Source organism: Bos javanicus, chromosome 29 (genome assembly GCF_032452875.1).
Source record: "Bos javanicus breed banteng chromosome 29, ARS-OSU_banteng_1.0, whole genome shotgun sequence".
Taxonomy (NCBI): domain Eukaryota; kingdom Metazoa; phylum Chordata; class Mammalia; order Artiodactyla; family Bovidae; genus Bos; species Bos javanicus.
Window position 1 is genome coordinate 44,349,274 of NC_083896.1, and position 25,488 is coordinate 44,374,761.

Genomic DNA, 25,488 nt, shown 5'->3' on the forward strand with positions numbered 1-25,488 from the left:
GAATCCTTTAGTGCTGTAGTCGAGGAGAGTGATGGAGGAGCGTCTAGAAGCTGGGAAGGACAGCAAGGTAGAGAAAAGATGCAAACCCCCTGCCATTCCTACAGCTCCCTCCATAATACCCGCTGATGCCCAATCAGGGAGGGAGGGAGTGAGAGAGAGAGAGAGAGAGAGAGAGAGTGTCTGTCTGTCTGTCTGTCTACGCTCACGCATGAGTTAGAAAAGAGATCTGAGCAAGGGACTGGTGAGGAGGCAGGGTTTACCTTTACCCCGACAGATGGAAACGGACCCGTCTCTCTTACTCCTCCCTCCCCTCCCCAGGGCCGACTCATGCAGTTTTCATGGAAGGATGTTATGGATTGAGAAGGGGCTGGAATACTGCTTTCCAAGGTGGGGGGAATACAGTTCACCACTAATGGTTCACATGTGTATCTGTGTTATATAATCAGAAGACCATTCAGTCTTCATTCCTTCTTCTTGACTTCATTTGACAGTTTCTGAGCATCCTTGTGCTAAGGATGGTTGGGGGTGGGCATACAGAGATGCACACTTTTAAGGGTAGGAGATACGTGCAGAGTGGGCTGTGACTAAAAGGCCACTTATCCTATAAGGATGGAGCAGCCGTGGTCCATTTTTGAAGCCCCATCTGTCTCAAGCAGTTACCAAGGAAGGAGGCAGGAGACTTGGGGGCCTGTTGCACCAATGAACCAGACTGTCAGGGGCGGGGTAGGGATGGGGGTGGGCGGTGCAGGCATATGGACAGAGGAAGAGCTTGCCCTGGGGGTGTTGGAGAAGCCAACAAGTGAGGAGCGGGGTTCAAGTGAAATTTGATGAAGTGAGGGACTGACAGACCGACGTATGGAACAGAAGGCATCGTTTCAGTGTTTATCTCTGTTCATATTCATAGTTAAATTAGTGTGTGCGTATATAATGTTTAGAGCAATGCCTGGCATATAGGAAGGGCAAATCTAAGTGTTAGCTATTGTATTACTATTATTGAATAGTGAATGCTACGTGTTGGGAGGATGTCCTGGGCTGTCAAACTGATGGGTCTGTGGTCACAGCCCACTGGCACCTAACCTTTGTAGGTGCCAGACTCTCTGATAATCTACTATTAGATCTTGTCCTTTAGATAAGCATGACCTTCTTCAAAATTCTCCTATAAATATAGAAAGATGAAAAGAATAATAAATGAGTAGGTAAGTAAAAATACAATAGAGAAAAATGAAATAATATAAAATACTTGATTAACAGAATTCAAGAAAGAATAAAAGAACAAAAAACAGGAGACAGACAGCAAGATGGCAGGCTTGTAGCCTACTGTATCAGTAATTACAGTAATAGTGAAGTGGAAGAAGCACTACAATTAAAAATAAAACATTTTCACATTGGATTTTTAAAAAACAATTTAATTCTGTTAAAAGAGACTTATTTTGGGACTTCCCTGGTGGTCCAGTGGTTAAGAATCCATCTGCCAGTGCAGAGGACATGGGTTTGATCCCTGGTCTGGGAAGATCCTACATGTTGAGGAGCAGCTGAGCTCAAGTACTGCAACCACTCGAGTACTGCAACTACTCGAGTACTGCAACCACTGAAGCTTGCTCATCTAGAGTCTGTGCTCTGCAACTGGAGAAGCCACAGCAATGAAAAGCCCGTGCACTGCAATGAAGAGTTGCCCCTGCTTGCCACACTAGAGAAAACTCACACATAGCAACAAAGACCCAGGACAGCTGTAAATAATTTTATTTTGAAAAAGACATACTTTTAAGAACACAGAAATATTGAGAAACTAATGGAATATGTACACTATGAGCACACTAACCAAAAGGAAGCTGGTGTGGCTTTGTTAATTTCAAACAAAGTAGACTGGAAGAGAAAGTATTCTAGAAAAAAAGGAGGGATATTTTATACATATTAAAGTGTCAATTCAACAGGAAGATAAAACACTCCTCAATTTTATGTACTTCATAACATAATTTCAAAATATTCAAAATAAAAAATTACAGAATTGAAGAAATCAACCCATGATTACAATTAGAGTTTTAGCACAACTGATAGCATATTAAAAAGCAGAGACATTACTTTGCCGACAAAGGTCCATCAGTCAAAGCTATGGTTTTTCCAGTAGTCATGTGTGGATGTGAGAGTTGGACCATAAAGAAAGCTGAGCACGGAAGAATTGATGCTTTTGAACTCTGGTGCTGGACAAGACTCTTGAGAATCCCTTGGACTGCAAGGAGATCAAACCAGTCAATCCTAAAGGAAATCAGTCCTGAATATTCACTGGAAGGACTGATGCTGAACCTGAAACGCCAATACTTTAGCCACCTAATGCAAAGAGCCAACTCACTGGAAAAGACCCCAGTGCTGGGAGAGACTGAAGGCAGGAGAAGGGGACAACAGAGGATGAGATAGTTGGATGGCATTACCCATTCAATGGACATGAGTTTGAGCAAGCTCTGGGAGATAGTGAAGGACAGGGAAACCTGGTGTGCTGCAGTCTGTGGGGTCGCAAAGAGCTGGACACGACTGAGCAACTGAATAGCAATAAGTGTCAGCAGACCAAAAAACCCCAGCATTTAGATTTAAATAGTGTGATTAATCAGCTGACCTATGTAGCACTCTATAACCTATAACTGCAGAAAACACATTTTATTCAAGTGTACATGAAGCATTTACCAAAATCCATTATGTGTTTACCCAGAAAACAAGTATCAACAAACTTTAAAAGCCTGAAATAATATAGAGTGTGGTCTCTGATCTAGGAGACTCATCAAGGAATCAAAACAAAAAGATAACTACATTCCAAAATATTTGGAAATTAAACAACATACTTCTAAATAATAAGTCAAAGAAGAAATTATAATGGAAATTAGAAAAATTTTTAAGAAATTATTTTGAAAATATGACATATCAAAACGTATAAGATTGGAGAAGGAAATGGCAACCCACTCCAGTATTCTTGCCTGGGAAATCCCATGGACAGAGGAGCCTGGTGGGCTACAGTCTGTGGGGTTGCAAAAGAGTTAGACACGACTTAGCGTCTAAATAACAGATGGAGTCTTATGATGACTTGTGGCAGAACAATTGTCCCTAATACATCTGTTTATGAATAATTATGGTGAAAATGATAAGAAAAAGGAAGAAAATGTGACAGAATTCTTAACATAGATGCTTTTTAATATCCAAAGTTAAAAAAGATTTCTTTCATACAGACTTCCTGAAAATGTGATTGTGGCTCAGCTGGTAAAGAATCCACCTGCAATGTGGGAGACCTGGGTTCGATCCCTGGGTTGGGAAGATCCCCTGGAGAAGGGAAAGGCTACCCACTCCAGTATTCTCTGGCCTGGAGAATTCCATGGACTGTATAGTCCATGGGGTCGCAAAGAGTCGAACACGACTGAGTGACTTTCACATCAAGTGTGAGTACAGTTTGACAAAGAAATGAAAGTATGAGCAGATTAAAAAAAAAAATGCTGACTTATAAGATGTAGTTAAATCAGTATCCAGAGAGCAATTTATACCTCCAAATGTATATTTTAGAAAAAAAGAAAGGTTGAAAAGTCCGTGATCTAATTTCAACATCAAGAAGCTAGAGAGGACATATCTAGTGGTCTAGTGGTTAAGAATCTGCCTGCCAGTGCAGAGGACACCAGTTCGATCACTGGCATGGGAAAATCCAACATGTCACAGGGCTATTAAGCCCTTGTGCCACAGTGTGCAAAACCTCTATGGAAAAACTATAAACATTACTGAGAAAAATTAAAGAAGACCTGAATCATTGGAAAGATAGCCATGTTCATGGATTAGAAGATTCAGTATTGTAAAAATGCCTATCCTTCCAAAATTGACCTATAGATTCAATGTAATCTCAATCAAATCTCAGAAGGTTTTTTGGGGTAGAAATTAACAAGCTGATTCTAAAATTTATGTGGAAATGCAAAGGACCTAGCCAAAATGATTTTGAAAAAGAACATAGTTAATTCTACATCATTTCCATATTGCCTATCAATTATACTAATCAAGAGAGTATGATATCAAAAATATAGATGTATATCAGTGCAACAGAATAGGGAATACAGAACTGGTCACTTTTGAAGTCAGTTGATTTTCTGCCAGAGTGTACACCAAAACAAATCATAGTTCAAATCAGTTCAGTTCAGTTGCTCAGTCGTGTCGGACTCTTGGCGACCCCATGGACTGCAGCACACCAGGCTTCCCTGTCCATCACCAACTCCCAGAGCCTACTCAAACTCATGTCCATTGAGTTGGTGATGCCATCCAACCATCTCATCCTCTGTCATCACCTTCTCCTCCTGCCTTCAATCTTTCCCAGCATCAGGGTCTTTTCAAATGAGTCAGCTCTTTGCATCAGGTGGCCAAAGTATTGGAGTTTCAGCTTCAGCATCTGTCCTTCCAATGAACATTCAGGACTCATTTCCTTTAGGATGGGCTGGTTGGATCTCCTTGCAGTCCAAGGGACTCTCAAGAGTCTTCTCCAACACCACAGTTCAAAAGCATCAATTCTTCAGCGCTTATCTTTCTTTATAGTCCAACTCTCACATCCATACATGACTCCTGGAAAAACCATAGCTTTGTCTAGATGGACATTTGTTGGCAAAGTAATATCTCTGCTTTTTAATATGCTGTCTAGGTTGGTCATAACTTTTCTTCCAAGGACCAAGCATCTTTTAATTTCATGGCTGAAGTCACCATCTTCAGTGATTTTGGAGCCCCCCCAAAATAAAGTCTGTCACTGCTTCCATTGTTTCCCCATCTATTTGTCATGAAATGATGGGACAAGATACCATGATCTTAGTTTTCTGAATGTTGAGTTTTAAGCCAACTTTTTCACTCTCCTCTTTCACTTTCATCAAGAGGCTCTTTAGTTCTTCTTCACTTTCTACCATAAGTGTGGTGTCATCTGCATATCTGAGGTTATTGATATTTCTCCAGGCAGTCTTGATTTCAGCTTGTGTTTCTTCCAGTCTAGCATTTCTCATGATGTACTCTTTATATAAGTTAAATAAGCAGGGTGACAGTATACAGCCTTGACATACTCCTTTCCTGATTTGGAACCAGTCTGTTGTTCCATGTCCAGTTCTAACTGTTGCTTCTTGACCTGCATACAGATTTCTCAGGAGGCAGGTCAGGTGGTCTGGTATTCCCATCTCTTTGAGAATTTTCCACAGTTTGTTTTGATCCACACAAAGACTTTGGCAGTCAATAAAGCAGAAATAGATGTTTTTCTGGAACTCTCTTGCTTTTTTGATGATCCAACAGATGTTGGCAATTTGATCTCTGGTTCCTCTGGCTTTTCTAAATACAGCTTGAACATCTGGAAGTTCTTGGTTCATGTACTGTTGAAGCCTTGCTTGGAGAATTTTGAATATTACTTTGCTAGCATGTGAGATGAGTGCAATTGTGTGGTAGTTTGAGCATTCTTTGGCATTTCCTTTCTTAGGGATTGGAATGAAAACTGACCTTTTCCAGTCCTGTGGCTACTGCTGAGTTTTCCAAATTTGCTGGCATATTGAGTGCAGCACTTCATAGCATCATCTTTTAGAATTTGAAGTAGCTCAACTGGAATTCCATCACCTCCACTAGCTTTGTTCATAGTAATGCTTCCTATGGCCCACTTGACTTCACATTCCAGGATGTCTGGCTCTAGGTGAGTGATCACACCATCATGGTAATCTGGGTCGTGAAGATCTTTTTTGTACAGTTCTTCTGTGTATTCTTGCCACCTCTTCTTAATATCTTCTGCTTCTGTTAGGTGCATATTGTTTCTGTCCTTTATTGTGCCCATGTTTGCATGAAATGTTCCCTTGGTATCTCTAATTTTCTTGAAGAGATGTCTAGTCTTTCCCATTCTATTGGTTTCCTCTATTTCTTTGCATTGATCACTGAGGAAGGCTTTCTTATATCTCCTATTCTTTAGAACTCTGCCTCAAATGGGTATATCTTTCCTTTTCTCCTTTGCCTTTAGCATCTCTTCTTTTCACATCTATTTGTAAGGCCTCCTCAGACAACCATTTTGCCTTTTTGCATTTCTTTTTCTTGGAGATGGTCTTGATCACTGCCTCCTGTACAATGTCACGAACCTCCATTCATAGTCCATCAGGCACTCTGTCTATCAGTTCTAATCCCTTGACTCTATTTCTCACTTCCACTGTATAGTTGTAAGGGATTTGATTTAGGTCATACCTGAATGGTCTAGTGGTTTTCCCTACTTTCTGCAATTTAAGTCTGAATTTGGCAATAAGGAGTTCATGATCTGAGCCACAGTCAGCTCCTTGTCTTGTTTTTGATGACTGTATAGAGCTTCTCCATCTTTGGCTGCAAAAAATATAATCAATCTGATTTCGCTGTTGACCATCTGGTGATGTCCATGTGTGGAGTCTTCTCTTGTGTTGTTGGAAGAGGGTGTTTGCTATGACCATTGCGTTCTCTTGGCACGACTCTATTAGCCTTTGCCCTGCTTCATTCTGTACTCTAAGGCCAAATTTGCCTGTTACTACAGGTATTTCTTGACTTCCTACTTTTGCATTCCAGTCCCCTATAATGAAAAGGACATCTTTTTTGGGTGTTAGTTCTGGAAGGTCTTGTAGGTCTTCATAAAACCATTCAACTTCAGCCTCTTCAGCATTACTGGTCAGGGCATAGTCTTGGATTACTGTGATATTGAATGGTGTGCCTTGGAAATGAACAGAGATCATTCTGTCATTTTTGAGATTGTATCCAAGTACTGCATTTTGAACTCTTTTGTTGACTATGATGGCTATTCCATTTCTTCTAAGGGATTCTTGCCCCACAATAGTAGATAATGGTCATCGGAGTTAAATTCACCCATTCCAGTCCATTTTAGTTCGCTGATTCCTAGAATGTCTATGTTCACTCTTGCCATCTCCTGTTTGACCACTTCCAATTTGCCTTGATTCATGGACCTAACATTCCAGGTTCCTATGCAATGTTGCTCTTTACAGCTTCAGACCTTGCTTCTATCACCAGTCACACCCACAACTGGGTGTTGTTTTTGCTTTGGCTCCATCCCTTCATTCTTTCTGGAGGTATTTCTCCACTAATCTCCAGTAGCATATTGGGCACCTACTGACCTGGGGAATTCATCATTCAGTGCCTATCTTTTTGCCTTTTCATACTGTTCATGGGGTTCTCAAGGCAAGAATACTGAAGTAGTTTGCCATTGCCTTCTCCAGCGGACCACATTTTGTCAGAACTCTCCACCATGATCCGTCCGTCTTGGGTGGCCCCACACGGCATGGCTCATAGTTTCATTGAGTTAGACAAGGCTGTGGTCCATGTGATCAGATTGGTTAGTTTTCTGTGATTGTGATTTTCATTCTGTCTTCCCTCTGATGGATAAGTGCAAATACAATGTTTTTAAACAAATAGTGCTAAAACCACTAGCTATTATATGGCAGAAATGAATCACAACCCACACTTTACGCTATATACAAAATGAATTAAATGGATCATAGACCTACATATAAATGTATGAAAATGGATCATAGACCTAAAACTGTTTCTGGAAGAAAAAAAACAGAATATCTTCATGACTTCGGGGTGGGAGTGTTTCTTCAAGAGTACAAAAACATCCTTAACCACAAAAGAAAAGATTGGTATGTTGAGCTTATAGAATTATAAGCCATTAAGAGAGTGAAAAGACATCCCACAGAGCTGTGGATATTGACAACACATATAACTGACAAAGGCACCTGGAACTTCCGTACAGTGCTGGGGGGAGTGTAAATTAGAACAGTCAGCTTGGGAAAGTGTTTGGCAGTATCTGTGAAAGCGTTTTCAGCACATGCCTACCCTCTGACCAAGCAGTTCTCATACCCAACAGAAATGAGTACTTAGGTCCCTCAAAAGATATATGCAAGAATGTTCATGGTAGCTTTATTTATAATAACCTCAAACTGGAAATAATCCAAATGAGCACCAACAGTAGTAGACTAGATAAAGTGTGATGTGGTCATACAGTGGGACACCACACAGCAATGAAAAAGAACCACCATGCTCAGCGACAAAGGTGGGTGTCGTTAAAGAACATGGTCACAAAAGAGTGTGTACCGTGTAACTACATTGATATATGAGGCTCAGGGCCAGATAAAATTAATCTATGAGTGGCCCCTCGGTGTCCTAAACATATGCCAAAGCCCGTGAGAGGAGACAGGGAGGCCTCTGAGGGTGAGAAGTGAGCTGTGCTTGGAGCGAGAGTGACTTCTGACCTTCTCCCTAGTACCTCCTGGCCCAGTGGTGTGGACAGAGCAGGTGCGCAGTAAAGGCTTACTGAGATAGCTCAGTGCAAGAATGAACTAGCAGCTTGGTGCCTCAGGGGTCTTTTCACTTGGAGAGATACAAGTGCTTGACCTATGAGTCTGTGCCTCTTGACACTGAACGTAGCGAGTGGAATGGTCTCGGGACCCCCTCAGAAAGGGGTGGGACCGTCTTTACACCTGGTGAGAGGTGCCTGAGGTAACCAGCTGGGACGGGGTGGGCAGGCAGCTGAGGAAGCACATGGGATATGGAATTGAAAAACTGTTCCAATCTGGCCCTGCCATGTGGCAGCTGTTTGGTTCAGGCCACGTTATTTTAGCTCTCTGGGGGTCGTAGCCCCTGGGCCTATAAAATGGGGCAAATTCTGCCTACTTCAGAGGATGGCCCTGTGGGAAAGTATCATTGTGAAGCCCTGAGCAGTGACTTACCAGGATCTTTGGTGTGTGTGTCTGGGTGCAGCCAGTGGCCCCAGGGCATGGTGGAAATAATACTTTGAGGTGGCTCTGCAGGAGGCCTGGAAGCCTGGGGCCAGGATGGGGGTGGCGGTGCTCAGTCAAGTCAGGGCCCTCCCCTCCCCCATAGGCCTCCTCCATGTCAGTGGGCCTGCAGGGAGACAGCTCCTTGCAGGTGGCGATCTCAGATGCCATCAGCGAGTGGAGCGGGACAAGGTGAAGTTCACTGTTCAGACCAAGGTGACGTTGCACCGGGAGCAGGGGTGTGGTTCTGGTGGCTGCCAAAGGAGGCTTCAGGAGCCCGAGCAGCCTGGCTCACCTGGTGGGCAGATGCCAACAGAGCCTTAGGGCCCGGCTCCTCAACCTGGCTTTCGCCTCCCTGGCCCTCTGAGAAAGAGAGCATCTCATCTAGTCTCTGCCTGCCTTTTCCTAAGGCCCCAAGTGCTACCATCCCATGTCCACCCTCCTGAGGGTGAACAGGAACACGAGAGCCCCGACTTGGGCCTCACTTGGCATGTGGGACGGGGGTGGCCCAAAAGTGGGCATGCAGGAAGCTTGGTGGGTGTCAGGCTTGTGGGGGGCAGGGAAGGAGAGACCCCTCAGACAGGCTTCTCAGCTTTCAGAGCTGCCTGCCTCACTTCTCCCAGACCGAGTTCTCCGTCATGCAACAGCGTGAGGATTTCATCTGGCTGCACAATGCCTACAAAGGAGGGGTACGCCAGTCTTCCTGTGAGGGGGAGCCGGCCTGGGAGAACAGGGGGTACGCCGGTCTCACTGTGAGGGGGAGCCGGCCTGGGCCCTCGGGGGAGGCAGGGCCAGGCTTTGGGGTGTGGGTGATGGCCATCTTGATAACGAGAGGTCTCCCAGCTCTGTCCTCCTTTCAGCAGATCCCCTCAGCCCCTCCACGGCCAGACTCTGAGGCTGCATGCGGATTGAGGCTCTGGGTGGCCGTGGGAGGGAAGCCACTGGAGGTTCTGGCCTAGGGGGAGATCGTGCCACCCTTGGGAGCCCTTAGCTGCTCTGCTTCTGGTGGCTCAGTAAGTGGGTCCTGTCTGGCTCCTATAGGAGGTAGATGACTTCTTTGAGCATAAGAGGACCTTCTTGCTGGAATACCATGCCTGCATCTGGGACACCTATCTGTGGGTAGACCAAGTCATGCACTCATGAGTGTACGCAGAACTCCAGGGGCCCTGGATCCCCTACCTGCTCTCCCCAGTGGCATACTCCCCAGGGGAGAGGAAATTTCCTGTCTGCCTGCGGCCACAGACACCAGGATGGGGCTTGACAGGTGGACCAAGGGGCTCTGATGGAGGGCTCTATCCCAGCAAGCCTGGCAGATGATTACATGCCTATCTCAGCTGCACTGAGCAGTCTGGGATCTCAGGAAGTCAACCAGCTAAAGAGTGAGGATTCCCTCTGGCCCCTCTCCCCTCTAAGCCTGTAATACTGTGTCTGTCCATGAGGGGTCACTGTGTGGAAGTCTACTATCAGCTTTAGGGGGAGGTGCTTCTGTTTGGTTTTGGTAGAGAAAGAGCCGATTTCCCCAAGGGGGACCTAAGGGCAGGAAGACTTTAAGCACCTGCTAAGACCCCTGCCCTAACTCCTCCCCACTGCCTCCTAGGAGCTTCTTCAAATTGGCAGAGCTCTTTGAACAGTTAAAGGTGAGTACTGCCTTCTGTGTTGAAAGGTGATCATGATCCTTTCCAGGGAAGAGAATGTCCTGGGAGGGGTAAAGCTCCAGGATCGTTTTGGAATCTTTCAGTGATAACTTGGGCCCGATGAAGCCCTGGGCTCATTCTCCACACTAGTTTAGAAGAGTGGAGTGAAGTCAGGGATCCAGCCTCAAGTGTGAGTGCGTGTGGTGATGGAGGAGGAGGTGGGAAGTGGGTTTGGCAAGGCCCTTACCAGGATGTGCCACGTGCCTTTGGCACTGTGCTGTGCTGCCAACATTCTGCCCCAGACACACTTCCTGAACTCTTCGCCAAGAAAGTTACTGGAGTGTGCCAATCTTTCTAAAATGTCTGTTGCTCTTCATCTCTTCCCTGCTCAGGGCCCGTCAGTGACCCTGTCGCTTCCAGGAACTGCCTAAGACACAAAGCCCAGAGTTCTAGCTTGCATCTTAAGCCTGGTATGCTCTGGCCACTGCCACCCAACTGCCCTACTGAACTTAAAGTTCCCGAAAATCATACCTGGCTTGCACACCTGCAAAGCCTTTGCCTGTTGTCTAACCCCTACTCAACCCCCAAGATGCAGATCCGAGGCCACCTGCTTTGTGAAGCCTTCAATGGCCTGCTCCCCTGAATGTGAGTACTTGACATAGAGTGGTTATCAGGTGACTCTGTTGGGTATTTAGAGGGACAGCAGCACCCCTTCCCTTAGCAGCCCCTCTGCCAGCTCTGTCCCCAGCCTCCACCTTCTTGCTTCAGGAGCTGGAGGGCCAAGTGGCCTCTAACGAGGACCTGAAGCTGTCAGACATGCTGAGATACTACATGCGAGATTCCCAGGCAGCCAAGGTGAGAGTGGCCCCAGAGCAAACCTCAGGGCTGGAGGCCAGGAGGCTGAGCCACCAGGGAGAGCAGGCAGGCGAGGGCCGTGGGCCAGGGATTCTGTGCCCTTGCTGGCCCCAGGACTACTGTCCTGGCAGCTGCTGGCACTGGCAGACTACAAGAATGCCAACAAGGTGCTGGACGAGGCCCGCGTGAACACCAACAAGGTGCTGGACGAGGCCCGCGTGAACACCAACAAGGTGCTGGACGAGGCCCGCGTGAACACCAACAAGGTGCTGGACGAGGCCCGCGTGAACACCAACAAGGTGCTGGACGAGGCCCGCGTGAACACCAACAAGGTGCTGGACGAGGCCCGCGTGAACACCAACAAGGTGCTGGACGAGGCCCGCGTGAACACCAACAAGGTGCTGGACGAGGCCCGCGTGAACACCAACAAGGTGCTGGACGAGGCCCGCGTGAACACCAACAAGGTGCTGGACGAGGCCCGCACCAGCAGCACGCCAGGGGGTGTGGGCTACAGAGAGCCACCAACAGCTGTGCTGCTAGTGCTTCGAATGCCTCTCTGACTCAGCCAGGCAGAGTAAGCCCCGTGGCCCACAAGCCCCTGCCTCTGCACTGGCCACCCTGCCAGAGTCCCCATTCCTCTCTTCTCCAGAGCTCATGGACTTCAGATCCCATGTATCTTCCTTCCGCGAGAACCTCACTGAGCTGGCCGAGCTGGAGCTCAAACACGCCAAAGGTGAGCCATCCAGCCTCACCGAGCCCTCTTGCTGCCTTCCTGGTCTCCTACCCGGGCCTCTAGTTTCTCGGCGCTTGGGAGCAGGGGTGGACGTGGTGGGGTGGAGGGAGGTGGCTGGCATGAACACCCCAGCTATGCAGGGCCAGGGCTCCCCATTTGGACCAGCACCCTTCCCTTCTCATTGGTAGCAAGGCCTCAGTGAACGGTAGGACAGGGCTGGGGACAGAGGAGTCATTCAAGGTGGGGGAACAGCAGGGAGGAGACATCAAGACCCTTTCCTCCACAGGCCAGCACCCTGCTTCTCCAGAGCACCCCAGTTATCCTCAAGGGGGAGCCTTAAGAGCTTCCAAAAGCCCCCAGATCTCCTACTCCAGACAGGCGCCTTCCAGCCCTAGGAGCCACTTGCCATGCCCCTTCTCAGGGCAACCCCCACCCCTGCCCCAAGGTGCCAGGCCCTGCCAGAGGGAGAGCGAGCAGCATGGACACCACTCTTGGCCAGAGGTAAGCAGAGCCCCAACCTGGGGAAGCCCAGGGAACATGACCTCCCCTCCGCAGAGGCAGAGGACAGCCTCCACCCATGCTGGTCTGAGTTCGTTTGTCTCCAGCCTGTTCACAAATAAAAATCCTGGTTTTACAAGGAGGCTTGCTTGTCCTGATATTCCAGTTGCAGGGCCCACCAGGTACATCCTCTACCAGGGGGACCATGGTAGAGGCCAGGTCCTGGGGGACACCCCTACAATGTGTTCAGTCGCTCTGCAGAGTGCCAGGAGGCACCCTGTATAAAGGGACAAGATCCAGAACTTGGAACCCAGGAGCAGTCAAGATGTGCCACCACCCCCTTATAAACCCTGGCACAGACCACACATAAAACTAATTATAAATCCTCTGCACCCATTTCCCAATTAGAGAATGAAATATGCCTTCCTGCCTCCCTCTCAGAAATACTGGCAAGTTCCAAAGAACAATCTTTAATTCCAGGCAGCTTTTTAGCTGATGGGGAAGCTGGGTGGGGGGAGAAGTATAAATCCTGCATTACCACCACCCCTAGGACAAGACTTCCACCTTTACCTGTGGGGCAGGTGAAAACCCAAAGTACAGTCTGGAAAGAGCCCACAGCAAAGTTGGCAAGAGGCTTGAGGCTCCAGCCAACACCCTCCTGGTTAAACACCAGGAAGGTGGTACCCAAGACACCTGGGTCTGAAGTCCTGGGCTCCACCTGGCCGGCCCCACCCTAGACCCCAGACACAGCTGCTTAAGGCCAAAGGCTCAACCTGGCTTCTGACTCACAGCAGCCAGCAGACCCAGCCCTCATAAATGAGTCAGCCACCCAGGGGAAAAGCAGAGCAAAGACCAACTCCTGAAGGTGGAGAACAAGCTCGAGGCAGCCAGTGACTTGCAGCCTCACGGCCCACATCTGGGAAGGCTGCATGGGGAATAAGAGGACGGGCCTCACCGTCCTGTTGCCCACCTGGATCAAGGCAACAGAAGCAGCCAGTTCAGGCATGAAGCCCCTCTGTTCAAGGGACCCCTGCAGGCAGTAGCAGACACACCCTGGCTGAGCTACCTCCTAGCCAGCCAGCCTGGTGCCAGCTATAAAGTGAAGAATGGAAACTGTCAGAAAAGGAGGCTCAGCCAGGCACAGGGGTCAAATGAAGGTGTGTGGGGGCTGGAGAGGTGGGTACAGAGGAGATGCTCGTTCTCCCACCCTGCCTCCTGCACAAGGTCCCCAAGGGCCCCAACCTTGAAACAAACATCCCATTAGTGAGCCTTTTTATTGGTTTTTTTTTTTTTTTTAAATTGAAGGTCCCTTACTGGTCCTGCTTCCATGAGTGGCTGTGACCAGAGAAAAGGGGGGAGGGGAGGCAGGCGGCGCAGGGAGGGTCCTCTCAACAGCATTCCATTTATACACAGAACTAAACAGACAAGCACAGAGTCACTACTGCAGTTAGAAGTTGGCAGCATGGGAAAGGGGAGGAACAGGCGGGGAACTGGGGTGTCGTTAAAAAAAATACAGGCCCCCCCCCAAACAGGGGTTCCTGGGGGGGTAACTTGGTCTGTTTCAACCCAAGAGGAATCAAGATCAAAAGCGGTTTGGGAAGGCCAGAACCGTCAGGGGTGGAGGGAGGAGGAAGGTCCAGGGGGTCGGGGGGGCTGTTTGGCAACTGGGGTGAAGGGACTGCCCTCCCCCTGCTGGGATTCCCCCCAGCCCCTCCGGTCTGGCAGGAAGGGGGCAGCCTGCAACCCCCGTGGGCAGGTCTGGGGCTGCCAGATGCTCCAGGCAGGGGGCTGGAGGGGGCTCACAAAGGCTTGCCCTCCAGGGAGATGACAGCGCTGCCCCCCAGCTTCTCTGCAAGGGTGCAGCGGTCCTTGACCTCCTCGTAGCAGTTTGCTTGTAATTCATGCTTGATCCCTGTAGGGAAGAAGAGGGAGCATCTGTGAGCAGGAAGGGTGGGGGTGGGGGGTGCTGCAGCTGGGAAGGAGCCAGTCTGAACAGATGGAGGGGACCAGGCTGCCTTCCAGCGGGCAGGGATCTCCTGGGCCATGCCATTCACCCCACCCAGCAGCCAAGGCCCAAGCACAAGGGCATATGGCGCCACCAATGCTGGCCCTTACCCGTCAGCTTCTTCTTGATGGCGTCCTTGGAGCTGGCATAGATCATTTTGCTCTTAAGGGGTGCACACTCAGGGGCCCTGGAAGAGAAAAGAATCAAGAGAACTTGCCTCCAAATCCAGCAAGTGCCCTCAAGCGATAAATAACTTCCAGAAACCCCTGAGCTAGGCCCCAGCATTCACGCTTTCATCAAGTTCCTCATTGACAAGTGTTTTATTACAACACCCTCCTCTGACACGCAGGCGTCTGGATTAAGCCGGAGCCACAGACCTTCCTGTCCTGGGAAAGGGGGGTGGGGCAGAGCTAGAGCAGGTCAAAGGGGAAAGTGCCTGCAGGAGGAGCTCACCAGAAGATGAACACCAGGTCCTCCTTCTTGCTCTCCTTGGTCTCGTAGGTTGCATCGTAGAGGGCGTAGCGGCAGTCCTTGTCTGGCAGCATCTTGACAAAGGTGGCATAGGGGTCGTCTACCGTCTGGCCCACGTCACCCACCAGGATCTCCTTGCCCTCCTCCAGGATGATGTTCTTCTTGTCCTCACTCAGGCAGAAGAGCACCGCCTTCTTGCGCTTCTTCACTTCCTCTGGTGTCGACGACTTACGCACTTTCATGTCGTTGAACACTTTGATGACCCCATCAGAGACAGCCACACCGGAGGCCTAGAGGATGAGCCACACGCACCTCGTGAGGAGACAGTTTCTGGGACATGCCCTGAAGTCCCTCTTTTGCTTTGTTAGGAGATGTGTCTAGAGGCCAACAAAGTACAGTCCTCAGCCCCAAGAGGTCACTACTCATCCCCTTCCTAGGACTAGTGACACTATTTTCCCACCCAGGTCACCGTCAAAGGATCAGATGTGACACAATCCCAGAATAGCAGCCAAAGAAAAAGAAACCTTTGATCGCATAATTCAACAGCATTCCTCCCCACCCCGACATCCTGCAGGCTAGAGATCCAAGACCTGTGAGAAGCAGAGCCTCGGCCAAGATGTGAGTCCAAATTAAAAGAACCGACAGACTACTGACCCCGTTTTCTACGCAGTCTCAGCTTTTGCATAAAGTGCTGACTCAGAACTTCACGTAGAGCAGAAAGGGATCCAGATCCTAGTCATCTCCATAGAACCAGGACCCACCAACGGTGCTCAACAGTTCCAGCACGCCCATCAGCACGGTTCAAAGCAGTTATTACACATTTCCTTCTCTGCCGGGGTCTCCCCAAACCAAAGCAACAACAAACCCCTAATTAAGGCCTCACAAGGGAAAAATGCAGGCCCCCAAGTCGCTGACAGGAGTCAGCGGTCCAAAGTCAAGTGCCCACAGTCTCTGAGAGCTCTTTAAACTTGTAGGTCGTGTTGGGGGACACCCTAGCCAGGGAGGGAGTGACGGTCCACGGTGAAATCTGCCCCCGCTCCCGGAACTGCAGAGGAAGCCGGCCACGTGATTGAGCCGCTTCCGGAGTAGGCGGTGAAAGCAGATCGGCTAGAATCAGCCCCCTCCCCGAAAAAAAAAAAAACCTCATACCCAGCGGCAGCTGCATCTCGGAAGGCCTCAACCCAATGGAATCGCCTGCGCCGACGAGCTTATCGGCCCCCTGCACTGCAGGCCTGGGCAAGTTACACAACCTTCGGCTCTCGCAGCCCTCGGGCCGAACACAGGGGACGGGGTGGTTTCCGGGCGGTGCCCGCCTGGGTCACTTCCCTAAACGAGACTCCACCCTCAGGCCCCATCCGGGAGAGCCGAAGGCCCCGTTAGTCCACGGCTTCTGGCCCAGCGGCCAGGCCTGACCGTGTGCGCACGCGCCGGCCGGGAGCGCCGTCCCAGTCTCCGCCGGGTGTACTCCGCGAACCCGGCTCGCCTTCAGGGGCTCGCCAGCCTGGGAGGACAGCCGAGGACTCCTTCGCGGTCCGCTCTGTGACGCGCGGTGCAAGCCCCTAATCGATGGCGCCTGCGCCAGGACACCCCCGCATCCCCCGCCAGCCGCACCGCCCCCGCCCCTCGCGGGCATCCCTGCCACCTGCTCTCGAGACGGACCCCGCTCGAGAGGGAGGGTGACGCGGAGACAGGAACAGCCCTTGGGTGGGGCGCGCGCGCCAAGACCGCTCGCGCGCTTTTCCTCCGTCGCCCCCGGGCCGGGTTTGGATGCCGCGTGTTCCAGTAGAGACGCGCGTCCCCGAGAAGCGACTCTCGGCGGCCCCGCGAGGGGACGGGGGCGCGCGTGCCCTGGACCCCTCCCCCACGGCCCTGGGCCGCGCGGGCGCAGCAGCCGGGTGGGGGAGGGGAAGGGAGCCCAGGGGGCGCGCGAGCGACGTCCAAGCCAACCCTCCCCGGCGCCCGCGGGCGCGCACGCGCGTCCTGGCGCCGCCCGCCCCTCAGCACGAGACCCTCGTCCAGACCCGGGAGCTGGGGAAGAGGGTGCCGACGTTGCGCCCCCTTTCCCTCTCGCGCGCCCAGATGATCGACTCGCGGCTACCTCCCCCGCGGCGCCGTAGCCTGCAGCTCACCATGTTTCCGGAAGCGAAAAGGCGATAGCTAGGAGAGCCTACAAGACGAGAGGCGCTGCAGCTGCTGCCGGGATCCGACTGAACGCGGCCTCTCCCGGCCCCTTCCGTTTAGTACGAGCCGCACAATGAGGGGCGGGGCGGGCTTCCGGGGCTCCCCCTGCGGGCCGACGGGAAATGAAGTCCGAGGGCCCTGCGCGGTCTTCGGGCTCGCTGGGTAACAGAGTCTTCTTCGTCTGACAGCCTCCGAGCGCCACGTTGCATCCTGGGAAAAGTAGTCCGAAACAGCAGAGAGAGGCGGGGCTGTGGCGGACAGAGCGCAGCCGTTGGTCGAGTTTCCCTCAGTGAAGGCCTCAGCGTTTGGTAATAAGACCTGAGAATAAACCCTGGCTTCGAGGCTCTGCCTGTGTCTTCCTGCATGAGGGTAGACCTGGGTTCGATTCCTGGGTCGGGAAGATCCCCTGGAGAAGGAAATGGCAACCCACTCCAGTATTCTTGCCTGGGGAATCCCATGGACAGAGGAGCCTGGTGGGCTGCAGTCCACGGGGTCGGACACGACTGAGCGACTTCACTTTCACTTTCTTTCGCGGCTCTTTACCCAGTAGCGAAACGATTTTCCTAAGCTTCATCTTGGCACTTTCTGGATACCTTGGTATGAAACTTTTCAGCGAGTTAGTATTTAACTTTTCTGAATTGAAGCACCTATAATAAATAGGTGCTTTTTCCTGGGATCCAGTCTTAGAACAAGGAGAATTGCAAGTATAAGGCCCCTCCAATACAATAAGTATTCATGAAGTCTACTTCATGTTGTCTGCTGAGAAAAGGTATATGCAACGTCAATAAAATGAGAAAAAAAACACAAAGGAAAGGCTACAAGGAAATGTTTGGAAATAAGAGATTTGTACCAAAAGGTGTTTGGCAAATAAGGCAATAAAGGGAGAAGGGGTTTTGTGTATTCGATTCAAAGAGTATGTGCTTTTCTACTAGATAGTGAAAAGAGAAAATAGATATTAAACCAGACTTGAATCTCACTCTTGAGTTTGTAACCAGGCATATGGTTAATTAATACCCTTAGACATTGAGGCAGAAGTTCTGTGAGAGCATAACCTTAAAAAAAACCAAACTGGGGTGGGGGACTCCGGGAACATTTCGTCGGTCTCGAAGACCACTTAGTCTGCAAGAAGAGAAGACAAAGTCCCAAACAAGAGGCCCGGGGCATTGATCCTACACACAAAATAAAGGGTGGAACAATAAACAGCTGGAAGCCTGGTCTTCAGGACCCGGCTAGCGACACCCGAGTGGGGTACGTCGCAGAGCATGCTGGGGATTGTAGTCGGGGACATCCCGTAGCATCGCCCACCAACCGAACTCCCAAGGAGCCTCAATGGGGGGCTGCAGCTCAACCGCCGCCTCCCGCTAGAGACCGGGCCGGAGATAAGGCTGGGTCCACCGTTTCGGAGTTTCCTAGAGCAATGAGGAGGGGGAGGGAGACTTCGCAGTTACCGTGGAGACGCGCTCCAGCCCGCCCCTAGCAGCGGGATGCCCTAGATGTCCTTATTAGGACAAGAGACTAAAGAGGGCGGGGCCAATCTGAAGGCCGGCGGCAGGCTCCTTATAAGGCAGCGTCGGGCGGGAGGCGGGAGTGTGGAGCGTGATAGCGGGTGAGAGATCGGGGCTGGGCGGGGCTTGAAAGGGCGGACCTGGAGCCCAGGCGCTCGCCTCTCCGCTCCGGTTCGGCCCCCGATCTGCATCTCTCCACTTCCGGAATAATCCCTGACGGCTGCTCTAACTCACTGAGTAGACTCGGGCGCAACTGGACCCCTGTGGATGGTTTCCATGTTAACCTCCCTGAGGGTCCCCCACCTCCAACGAGTCACAAAAGCGATGAAGTGTTTTCCTTTGTCCGAGCTTCTTACTCCCAGGCTGCCACCCCGAATCCAACAACATGCACATTTCAGCCCCTCTCACATCCCCCGATGGCTGGTGGTGATTTAGTCGCTCAGTCGTGTCCCGACTCTTGAGACCCTATGGACTGTAGCCCACCAGGCTCCTCTGTCCATAGTATTCTCCAGGCAAGAATACTGGAGTGGATTGCCATTTCCTTCTCCAGGGGATCTTCCTGACTCCAGGGATCGAACCCAGGTCTCCGGCACTGCAAGCCGATTCTTTACCGACTGAGCCCCCGATATCTAGCACCTCCTATTTGTTCCCTTTCTACTTGTTCTCTGTCCCCTATTCCCTGTCCTCCAAGCTTTGAAGGCCTTCCCTGCGTGTCCCCGGCTTCACAGCCCTCCCCCATAGCCCAGGGTGGAGGAGCCTAAGCTCAAGATAGATAACCTTTTCCTCGAAGGGTTCTTCAGCTCCTCTTGAGTTACCTTTGTGTCCTCATTCCCTGTACCCATTCTTAAAGTTCCTCCTACAAAACTACCTGCACGCATTTTTTCCCCAACCTATAAAGCGAGTGCGGAGAAAAAACGAGCCAAGTTGTCTATACGGTCCTCCGCAATAGCGAGACTGAAATCACCTCGGTACGCGCCGCCCCAGCCAGACCTCCCAGCAACAGGGGGCGCTGTCCACATTGCCCCCCTCCTTCCCTGCACAAAGAGGACAACCCCTCGCTCTGAAATCTGTGGTGAGAGGAAGAGGCGGGTCAAGGCCTGGTAAAGGAGGAGGGGCGCGTCCAAAAGGCTGGTCCTGTCCGGGAACGGCAGGAGGGAGAAAGGTGGTAGTACAGCGATCGGTACCAACCGTTTAAGAGTAGCATACGGGCGGGGAGGGCGGCAGAAGGCTGTCCTCTGGTTAATGCCCCGCGTGGGACCACGTGATTAGAGCGGTCCTGCCCTCCTCCGCCGGAACCAGGTGTTTGAATCCCGTCTCCAGAACTAGCAGCATCTCAGTCCTACCGGCGTGAGGCGCCAGAGGACCCGCCCTGCGGCTCATGGCAGCGCCCGTCCGGCTGGGCCGGAAACGCCCGCTGCCAGTTTGCCCCAACCCTCTCTTCGTACGCTGGCTAACCGAGTGGCGGGACGAGGCAGCCAGCAGAGGGCGCCGCACGCAATTTGTGTTTCAGAAGGTGGGTTCTGGCCGGGCCGGATGGGGAACAGGTGCAGGCCGGGACGAAGAGCCAGGCCCATCCTGACCCAATCCTGTACCCCCTACCCCCGCCAGGCGCTGCGCTCCCTCCGGCGGTATCCACTGCCCCTGCGCAGCGGCAAGGAAGCTAAGATCCTCCAGCACTTCGGAGACGGGCTTTGCCGTATGCTGGACCAGCGATTGCAGCAGCACAAAGCATCAGGAGGTGAGCCCTGGGAGGATTCGGTAATCCCCTGAGCCTCCCCCAGGTGCAGCTATTGTACCCACCCAGGATACCTTGGCTTCATCTGTCTACTCCAGTTCAAGTTGCTCTTTGACCTGGGGCTAGTGGCTCTTTCAGAGTCCGACCGCTCTCACCAACCACTTGAGCTGGCAGCATCCTGCCTGCTGGCTTTCAGGGTCCGGGGTTGACACTGTTTTCCTCCCACAGGTGACCATGCCCCGTGTTCACCATCCGGAACCAAGAGCCCAGCCCGGGAAAGGCCACCTGCTGAAGTCCAGGACCCTTCCATGCCAGTGAGGAAGGAGCAGGGGGAGTAGAGGGGAAAGCAGGAACAGCAGGAGTAAGATTTTTCTGGCTTGGGGGACTTAGCTGTGCTGGGTCCTAATCCCACCTCGCTCTGGGCAACTTAGTTTTCTCATCTGTAGGTGTGGATAGTGACTTATAATACAGTCAGTTGAGACAGTTCCATGATCAAGCCATTCAGGGGGCTAAGCCCAGTAAGTTGTAGAATTTGCTATTGAGTCTTCTTGCCTTACCTTCTCTGTCCTATGCTAGAACTGAGGCTGGGCCAGGTAGATTACACCCCCACCCCCACCCCATCCCTTGAGACTGTCCACCGTCTCATCGCAAGTTTTCAGGAGATCATCCTGTTACGTGGCCTGTGTGACAAAGTAGACAGTTATAAACTAGTTGCAAAAACTAGAGGACAGCTGAGTGACTTGTGTTGTGCTTAGTCTTTCAGTTATGTCCGACTCTTTGTGACCCTGTGGACTGCAGCCTGCCAGGCTTCTCTGTCCATGGGGATTCTCCGGGCAAGAATACTGGAGTGGGTTGCTGTGCCCTCCTCCAGGGGATCTTCCCAACCCAGGGATCGGAGCCAGGTCTCCCACATTGCGGGCGGATTCTTTACCATCTGGGCCACCAGGGAAGCCCCGCTGAGTGACTTGCCCAGGGTTATTTAACCTGCTGAGATAGGACCTGAACCTCGGCTCTGCCAGTGAATCTGTCTACAACAGCTGGTTGGTTTTGGGTTCAACCCCCACCCTGTACCTTTCAGGTCCCAACCCAGCTCAAAGCAGGAGGCCCTGGCAGCTACTGGCCAGCCCGGCACTCGGGAGCACGTGCAGTCCTGCTGCAGCTGTACAGGGAGCACCTGGTGAGTGCCTGCCAAGCTGGGAGTGGGGGACTGAGGCGGTGGGCCTGCTGCTCGGGCACTATGTTGGTTATGTTTCTGTCTTGGTTACAGAATCCTAGCGGCCAGGGCTTCCTCACCAAGGAGGAGCTGTTGCAGAGGTGTGCCCCAAAGGTTCCCAGGGTAAGCACAGCAGGGAGAAGGGAGCCAAGTGGCTCTGGATCTGACCTTGAGCACTCCAGAGGCTGCCCTTGGGAGAAAGCAGCGGCATAGGGCACGGGGAGTGGGCACATGGTAGACCTGGGAGCTCTCTAAGGGTCTCCTCCCCTATGAACAGGTGGCCCCTGGAAGTGCTCGCCCCTGGCCAGCCCTCCGTTCCCTCCTCCACAGGAACCTGGTCCTCAGGACACACCAGCCAGCTAGGTGGGGCGAACTCCCCGGGTGCGGGAGGCAGGGCGGGGGAGCAGGCATGCCGTGCTGAGGGTGGCTTTGCAGTCAGAGATGTGCTTGTTGTCAACTTGAGGAACAGCCCTGGGCAGGTCCAGGGGAAGCTGATCTGGGGGGTGAGAACTCCGCCAGAAGGAGGGAGGTTGGGGAGCCCCAGGGCTTGTTTATAAAAGGTCGCCAAGGCGGGTGAGGCCAATGTAGCTGGGGGGCCAGCAGGAGAGCCTGCCAGGCATGAGTGAAGAAGGGAGATCTGTGTTCTTCTCCACCCGCCAGGTACTCACTGACCCCTCAGGGTCTGGAGCTGGCCCAGAAGCTGGCTGACTCAGAGGGCCTGGGCTTGCTGAATGTGGGCAGCGGGCCGGAGGAGCCCCGTGGGGAGGAGCCTGAAGTGCCAGAAGTGGCTTCCGCTGAGCTGTGAGGAGGAGGGAATGAGGGGGAGGAGAGGGGAGAGGAGGGGTCCCTGAAATGAGGCTGAGGCCCAACCCTCCCTCCAGCAGCTCCATCTGAGCTGTGGTTGCCCCACCTTCCATGGGTTAGGGGAACAGCAGCCCTGGCCTGGCTCAGGCCAATGCCCACCTCTTCTCCCTGGTAGTGGTACCAGCGAAGGGAGCGTCCAAGAGTCCCCGCTGGAGCTGGGGCCTGGAGAGTACAGGGTGTTGTTGTGTGTGGACGTCGGCGAGACCAAGGGGTGAGCGAGGTAGGCCTGGTGAGGGAGAGGGTCAGGGGATGATGGCCGACGCCAACTTGGGCCTCCCGCATGCAACTCCAGGGCGGGCCACAGGCCAGAGCTGCTCCGAGAGCTGCGGCGGCTGCACGTGGCACACACGGTGCGCAAGCTGCACGTCGGGGACTTCGTGTGGGTGGCCCAAGAGACCAGTCCCAGAGACCCAGGTAAGGGGTGTGGACAGGCAGGCAGAGGCCAGAGGCAGGGCGTGGTGGGTGATGGGCTGAGCTAACGGGACCCTTCTTGGCCTCTGGGCAGCACGACCTGCAGAGCTAGTCCTGGACCACATCGTGGAGCGAAAGCGGCTGGACGACCTGTGCAGCAGCATCATCGACGGCCGCTTCCGGGAGCAGAAGGTCCGTCGGGCTCACTGCCCCCGCCCGCTCTGGGCCACTTCCGGGTGGTCTCCAGGCAGAGCTCCTGCAACTCCAGCCACATCCCCTCTCAAGCTGGTCCAGGGTGGCCTGAACTCAAACTCCCTTGGGCCCCTCTGGGCACACAGTAGGTGTGCAGGGTCCCTGGGTGGAGCTGAGGAGCACGTTAAGAACCCCAGGGGGTCCAGCTCCTGCAGTCCAGAGTTGACGAGGCTCTCCTCTCCAGGATGGGGCTGCAGGGGCTGTGTCTCCATGCTGGCTGCTGGGCTGACCCCACAGTGAGGCCACACGTAGGCCAAGGGAGGCTTGAGGGGGATGGGCATCACTCAGATGGTGGTGGGGCTTTCCACAGGAGAGCAGCAGCGTGAGGCAGGGTGTGGAGGCCCCCGTGAGGCAGGTAGAGAAGCTTGGGAGGATGAGGTGGTGGGTGAAATGGTGGGACCAGGGTCTCGTGATGCTTTTGAGGGTGACGTGATGGACACCTAGCGTATGAGCATCCAGGCCTGACCTGCCCGACCCCTGTCTGCCTGCCCAGTTCCGGCTGAAGCGCTGTGGCCTGGGCCGCCGAGTGTACCTGGTGGAGGAGCACGGTTCGGCGCGCAGCCTCAGCCTCCCCGAGAGCACACTGCTGCAGGCTGTCACCAACACCCAGGTGAGCCGGGAGGGCAGGCTGGGCCAGCAGGGGGCCTGCGGTCCGTGGCTCCGCTCAGGAGCTGCCTCCTCCCTTGGCTCCCCTTCCCCAGGTCATCGACGGCTTCTTTGTGAAGCGCACAGCGGACATTAAGGAGTCAGCTGCCTACCTGGCCCTGCTAACACGGGGCCTGCAGAGGCTCTACCAGGTGAGCAGACTCCACTGGGCGCCGTCTGTTCACCACCGGCCCCTCACCTGGGTGCTGTGCTCCCGAGAGGAAGGCGAGCAGACTGAGCTCCCTGGTCTCAGGCTGGCCCCCTGAGGCCTGGGGTGGGGCAAGGCCTGGCTGCTGGTGTCCCCTAGAGCTCTGGCATGGCCTCAGTCCCCTCTTCCCTCAGGGCCACACCCTCCGAAGCCGCCCCTGGGGCACCTCTGGGGACCCTGAATCAAAGGCCAGGCCCTCCCCAAACCCTCTCTGCTCACTCCTCACCTTCAGCGACTTCAACGCGGGAGCCATGAAGAACAAGGTACCGCCTCTGCCCAGCCCCTCCTCCTCCCAGGCTCCGGCCCTCTGCCACTCCTGATGCAGCACTGCCCCCACTGCAGGCCCAGTCTGTGCGGGACGTGTTTGCCAGGCAGCTCATGCAGGTGCGCGGGGTGAGCGGGGAGAAGGCGGCAGCCCTGGTGGCTCGGTACAGCAGCCCTGCCAGGTAGGTGCTCACAGAACCCCTGTCCTCTGCTGTCCCCCGCATCCCCCCTCTCAGCATGGGCATCAGCTCAGCCGGTGCCTTGTGGTGGTCGGGTGCTATGAGGGCTGGACTGACCCGCTGACACCTGAAGAGTTCACGGAGGTCAGGTGGTGAGGGAGACAGAGCCACTCAAGACCAGACAGGATCTCGGGCACTGGGCTGGGGGGCAGACCTGGCATGTAGCAGAGAAGGCTTCCTGGAGGAGTGGGTGGACCATGAAGACTGGGCCAATAACAGCCGTTCTGGGGAAACATTCGCAGGAGCATGAAAGGAGGGTGAGCAAGATGGAGCAGGGCCTTGAATGCCGGGTTCAGAAGGGCGGCGGTGGTCCTGACCCCTCCCACCCAGGCTGACCCCTTCTAGCCTGTCTCCTGTGATTCTGGCCTGAGCCACTCAGGGTGGGCCAGCAGTCAGCCGTTGTCAAGACTTAGAAAATCAAACTCCCCATCCCGCCCTCAGCTTACTGGCTGCCTATGATGCCTGTGCCACCCCGAAGGAACAGGAAATGCTGCTGAGCACCATCAAGTGTGGGCCACTGCAGAGGTGAGGGCAGGAGGCAGAGCCTGCAGGGGGTAGGTGGGCTGCGGGCACCCTCGCCCAGGGCCTGACTCTTACCTGCCTCTCTCTTTGCACAGGAATCTGGGGCCCGTTCTGAGCAGGACCTTGTCACAGCTCTACTGCAGCTGTGGCCCCCTGACCTGAGCTATGTATGCCACAAGACAGACCCCCATCTTCCCAGACTACCCGGTCTTTTAACCAGAATCTTTGGGCTACAGTAAAAATCTTAAGTGTTTGAATTTTTACATGTTAGAAGGAGATACCAGGCCCCAGGGGTCTTGAAAGATATCCAGGAACTGGGGAGACTGTCATGTCCAGTTTTTAAAACTGAGCTCCTTGGGACCCTTGGGGTTCCCTTTCAGAGCACGGCTAGGGAGATGGAGTCAGTGAGGTGTTGCAATGTTGAATCTAGTTCATGTCATCAGAGTTCTCTGATCAAATAAAATTTCCTTTGATGAGAA

General features: G+C 53.0%; 3 protein-coding genes across 4 annotated transcripts; 2 read left to right on the top strand and 1 right to left on the bottom strand.

Annotated features, from left to right (window-relative positions):
- The first annotated feature begins 73 nt into the window (after positions 1-73).
- On the top strand, positions 74-13,926 carry SNX32 (sorting nexin 32). Its single transcript, XM_061407653.1, is given in 10 exon segments — positions 74-8,949; positions 8,952-8,990; positions 9,374-9,721; positions 9,816-9,915; positions 10,079-10,155; positions 10,373-10,411; positions 11,177-11,269; positions 11,395-11,463; positions 11,762-11,996; positions 12,283-13,926. Coding segments are annotated over 10 exon segments (1,557 nt in total). The 5' UTR covers positions 74-8,889; the 3' UTR covers positions 12,780-13,926.
- On the bottom strand, positions 13,755-17,341 carry CFL1 (cofilin 1). The gene is made up of 4 exons (XM_061407009.1): positions 17,100-17,341; positions 14,953-15,260; positions 14,610-14,686; positions 13,755-14,406 (listed from the first exon to the last, which is right to left on the bottom strand). The coding sequence occupies exons 1-4, from the start codon at positions 17,100-17,102 to the stop codon at positions 14,294-14,296; spliced, it is 501 nt and encodes a 166-aa protein (XP_061262993.1). The 5' UTR covers positions 17,103-17,341; the 3' UTR covers positions 13,755-14,293.
- Positions 17,342-18,747: 1,406 nt separating this feature from the next.
- Positions 18,748-25,488, top strand: MUS81 (MUS81 structure-specific endonuclease subunit). 2 transcript variants are annotated; one of them, XR_009734596.1, is made up of 16 exons: positions 18,748-20,169; positions 20,265-20,394; positions 20,620-20,705; positions 21,470-21,568; positions 21,659-21,727; positions 21,882-21,967; positions 22,265-22,405; positions 22,584-22,679; positions 22,761-22,882; positions 22,974-23,071; positions 23,625-23,741; positions 23,833-23,928; positions 24,217-24,247; positions 24,327-24,430; positions 24,929-25,012; positions 25,105-25,185. XR_009734596.1 is itself a non-coding variant. In XM_061406985.1 (16 exons), exons 1-16 carry the CDS (start codon positions 20,035-20,037, stop codon positions 25,169-25,171), a joined length of 1,659 nt encoding a protein of 552 aa, XP_061262969.1. In that variant the 5' UTR covers positions 19,714-20,034; the 3' UTR covers positions 25,172-25,488. The 2 variants fall into 2 exon arrangements, 1 of the variants encoding a protein (XP_061262969.1); XM_061406985.1 differs by having other exon boundaries at positions 19,714-20,169; positions 24,119-24,247; positions 25,105-25,488.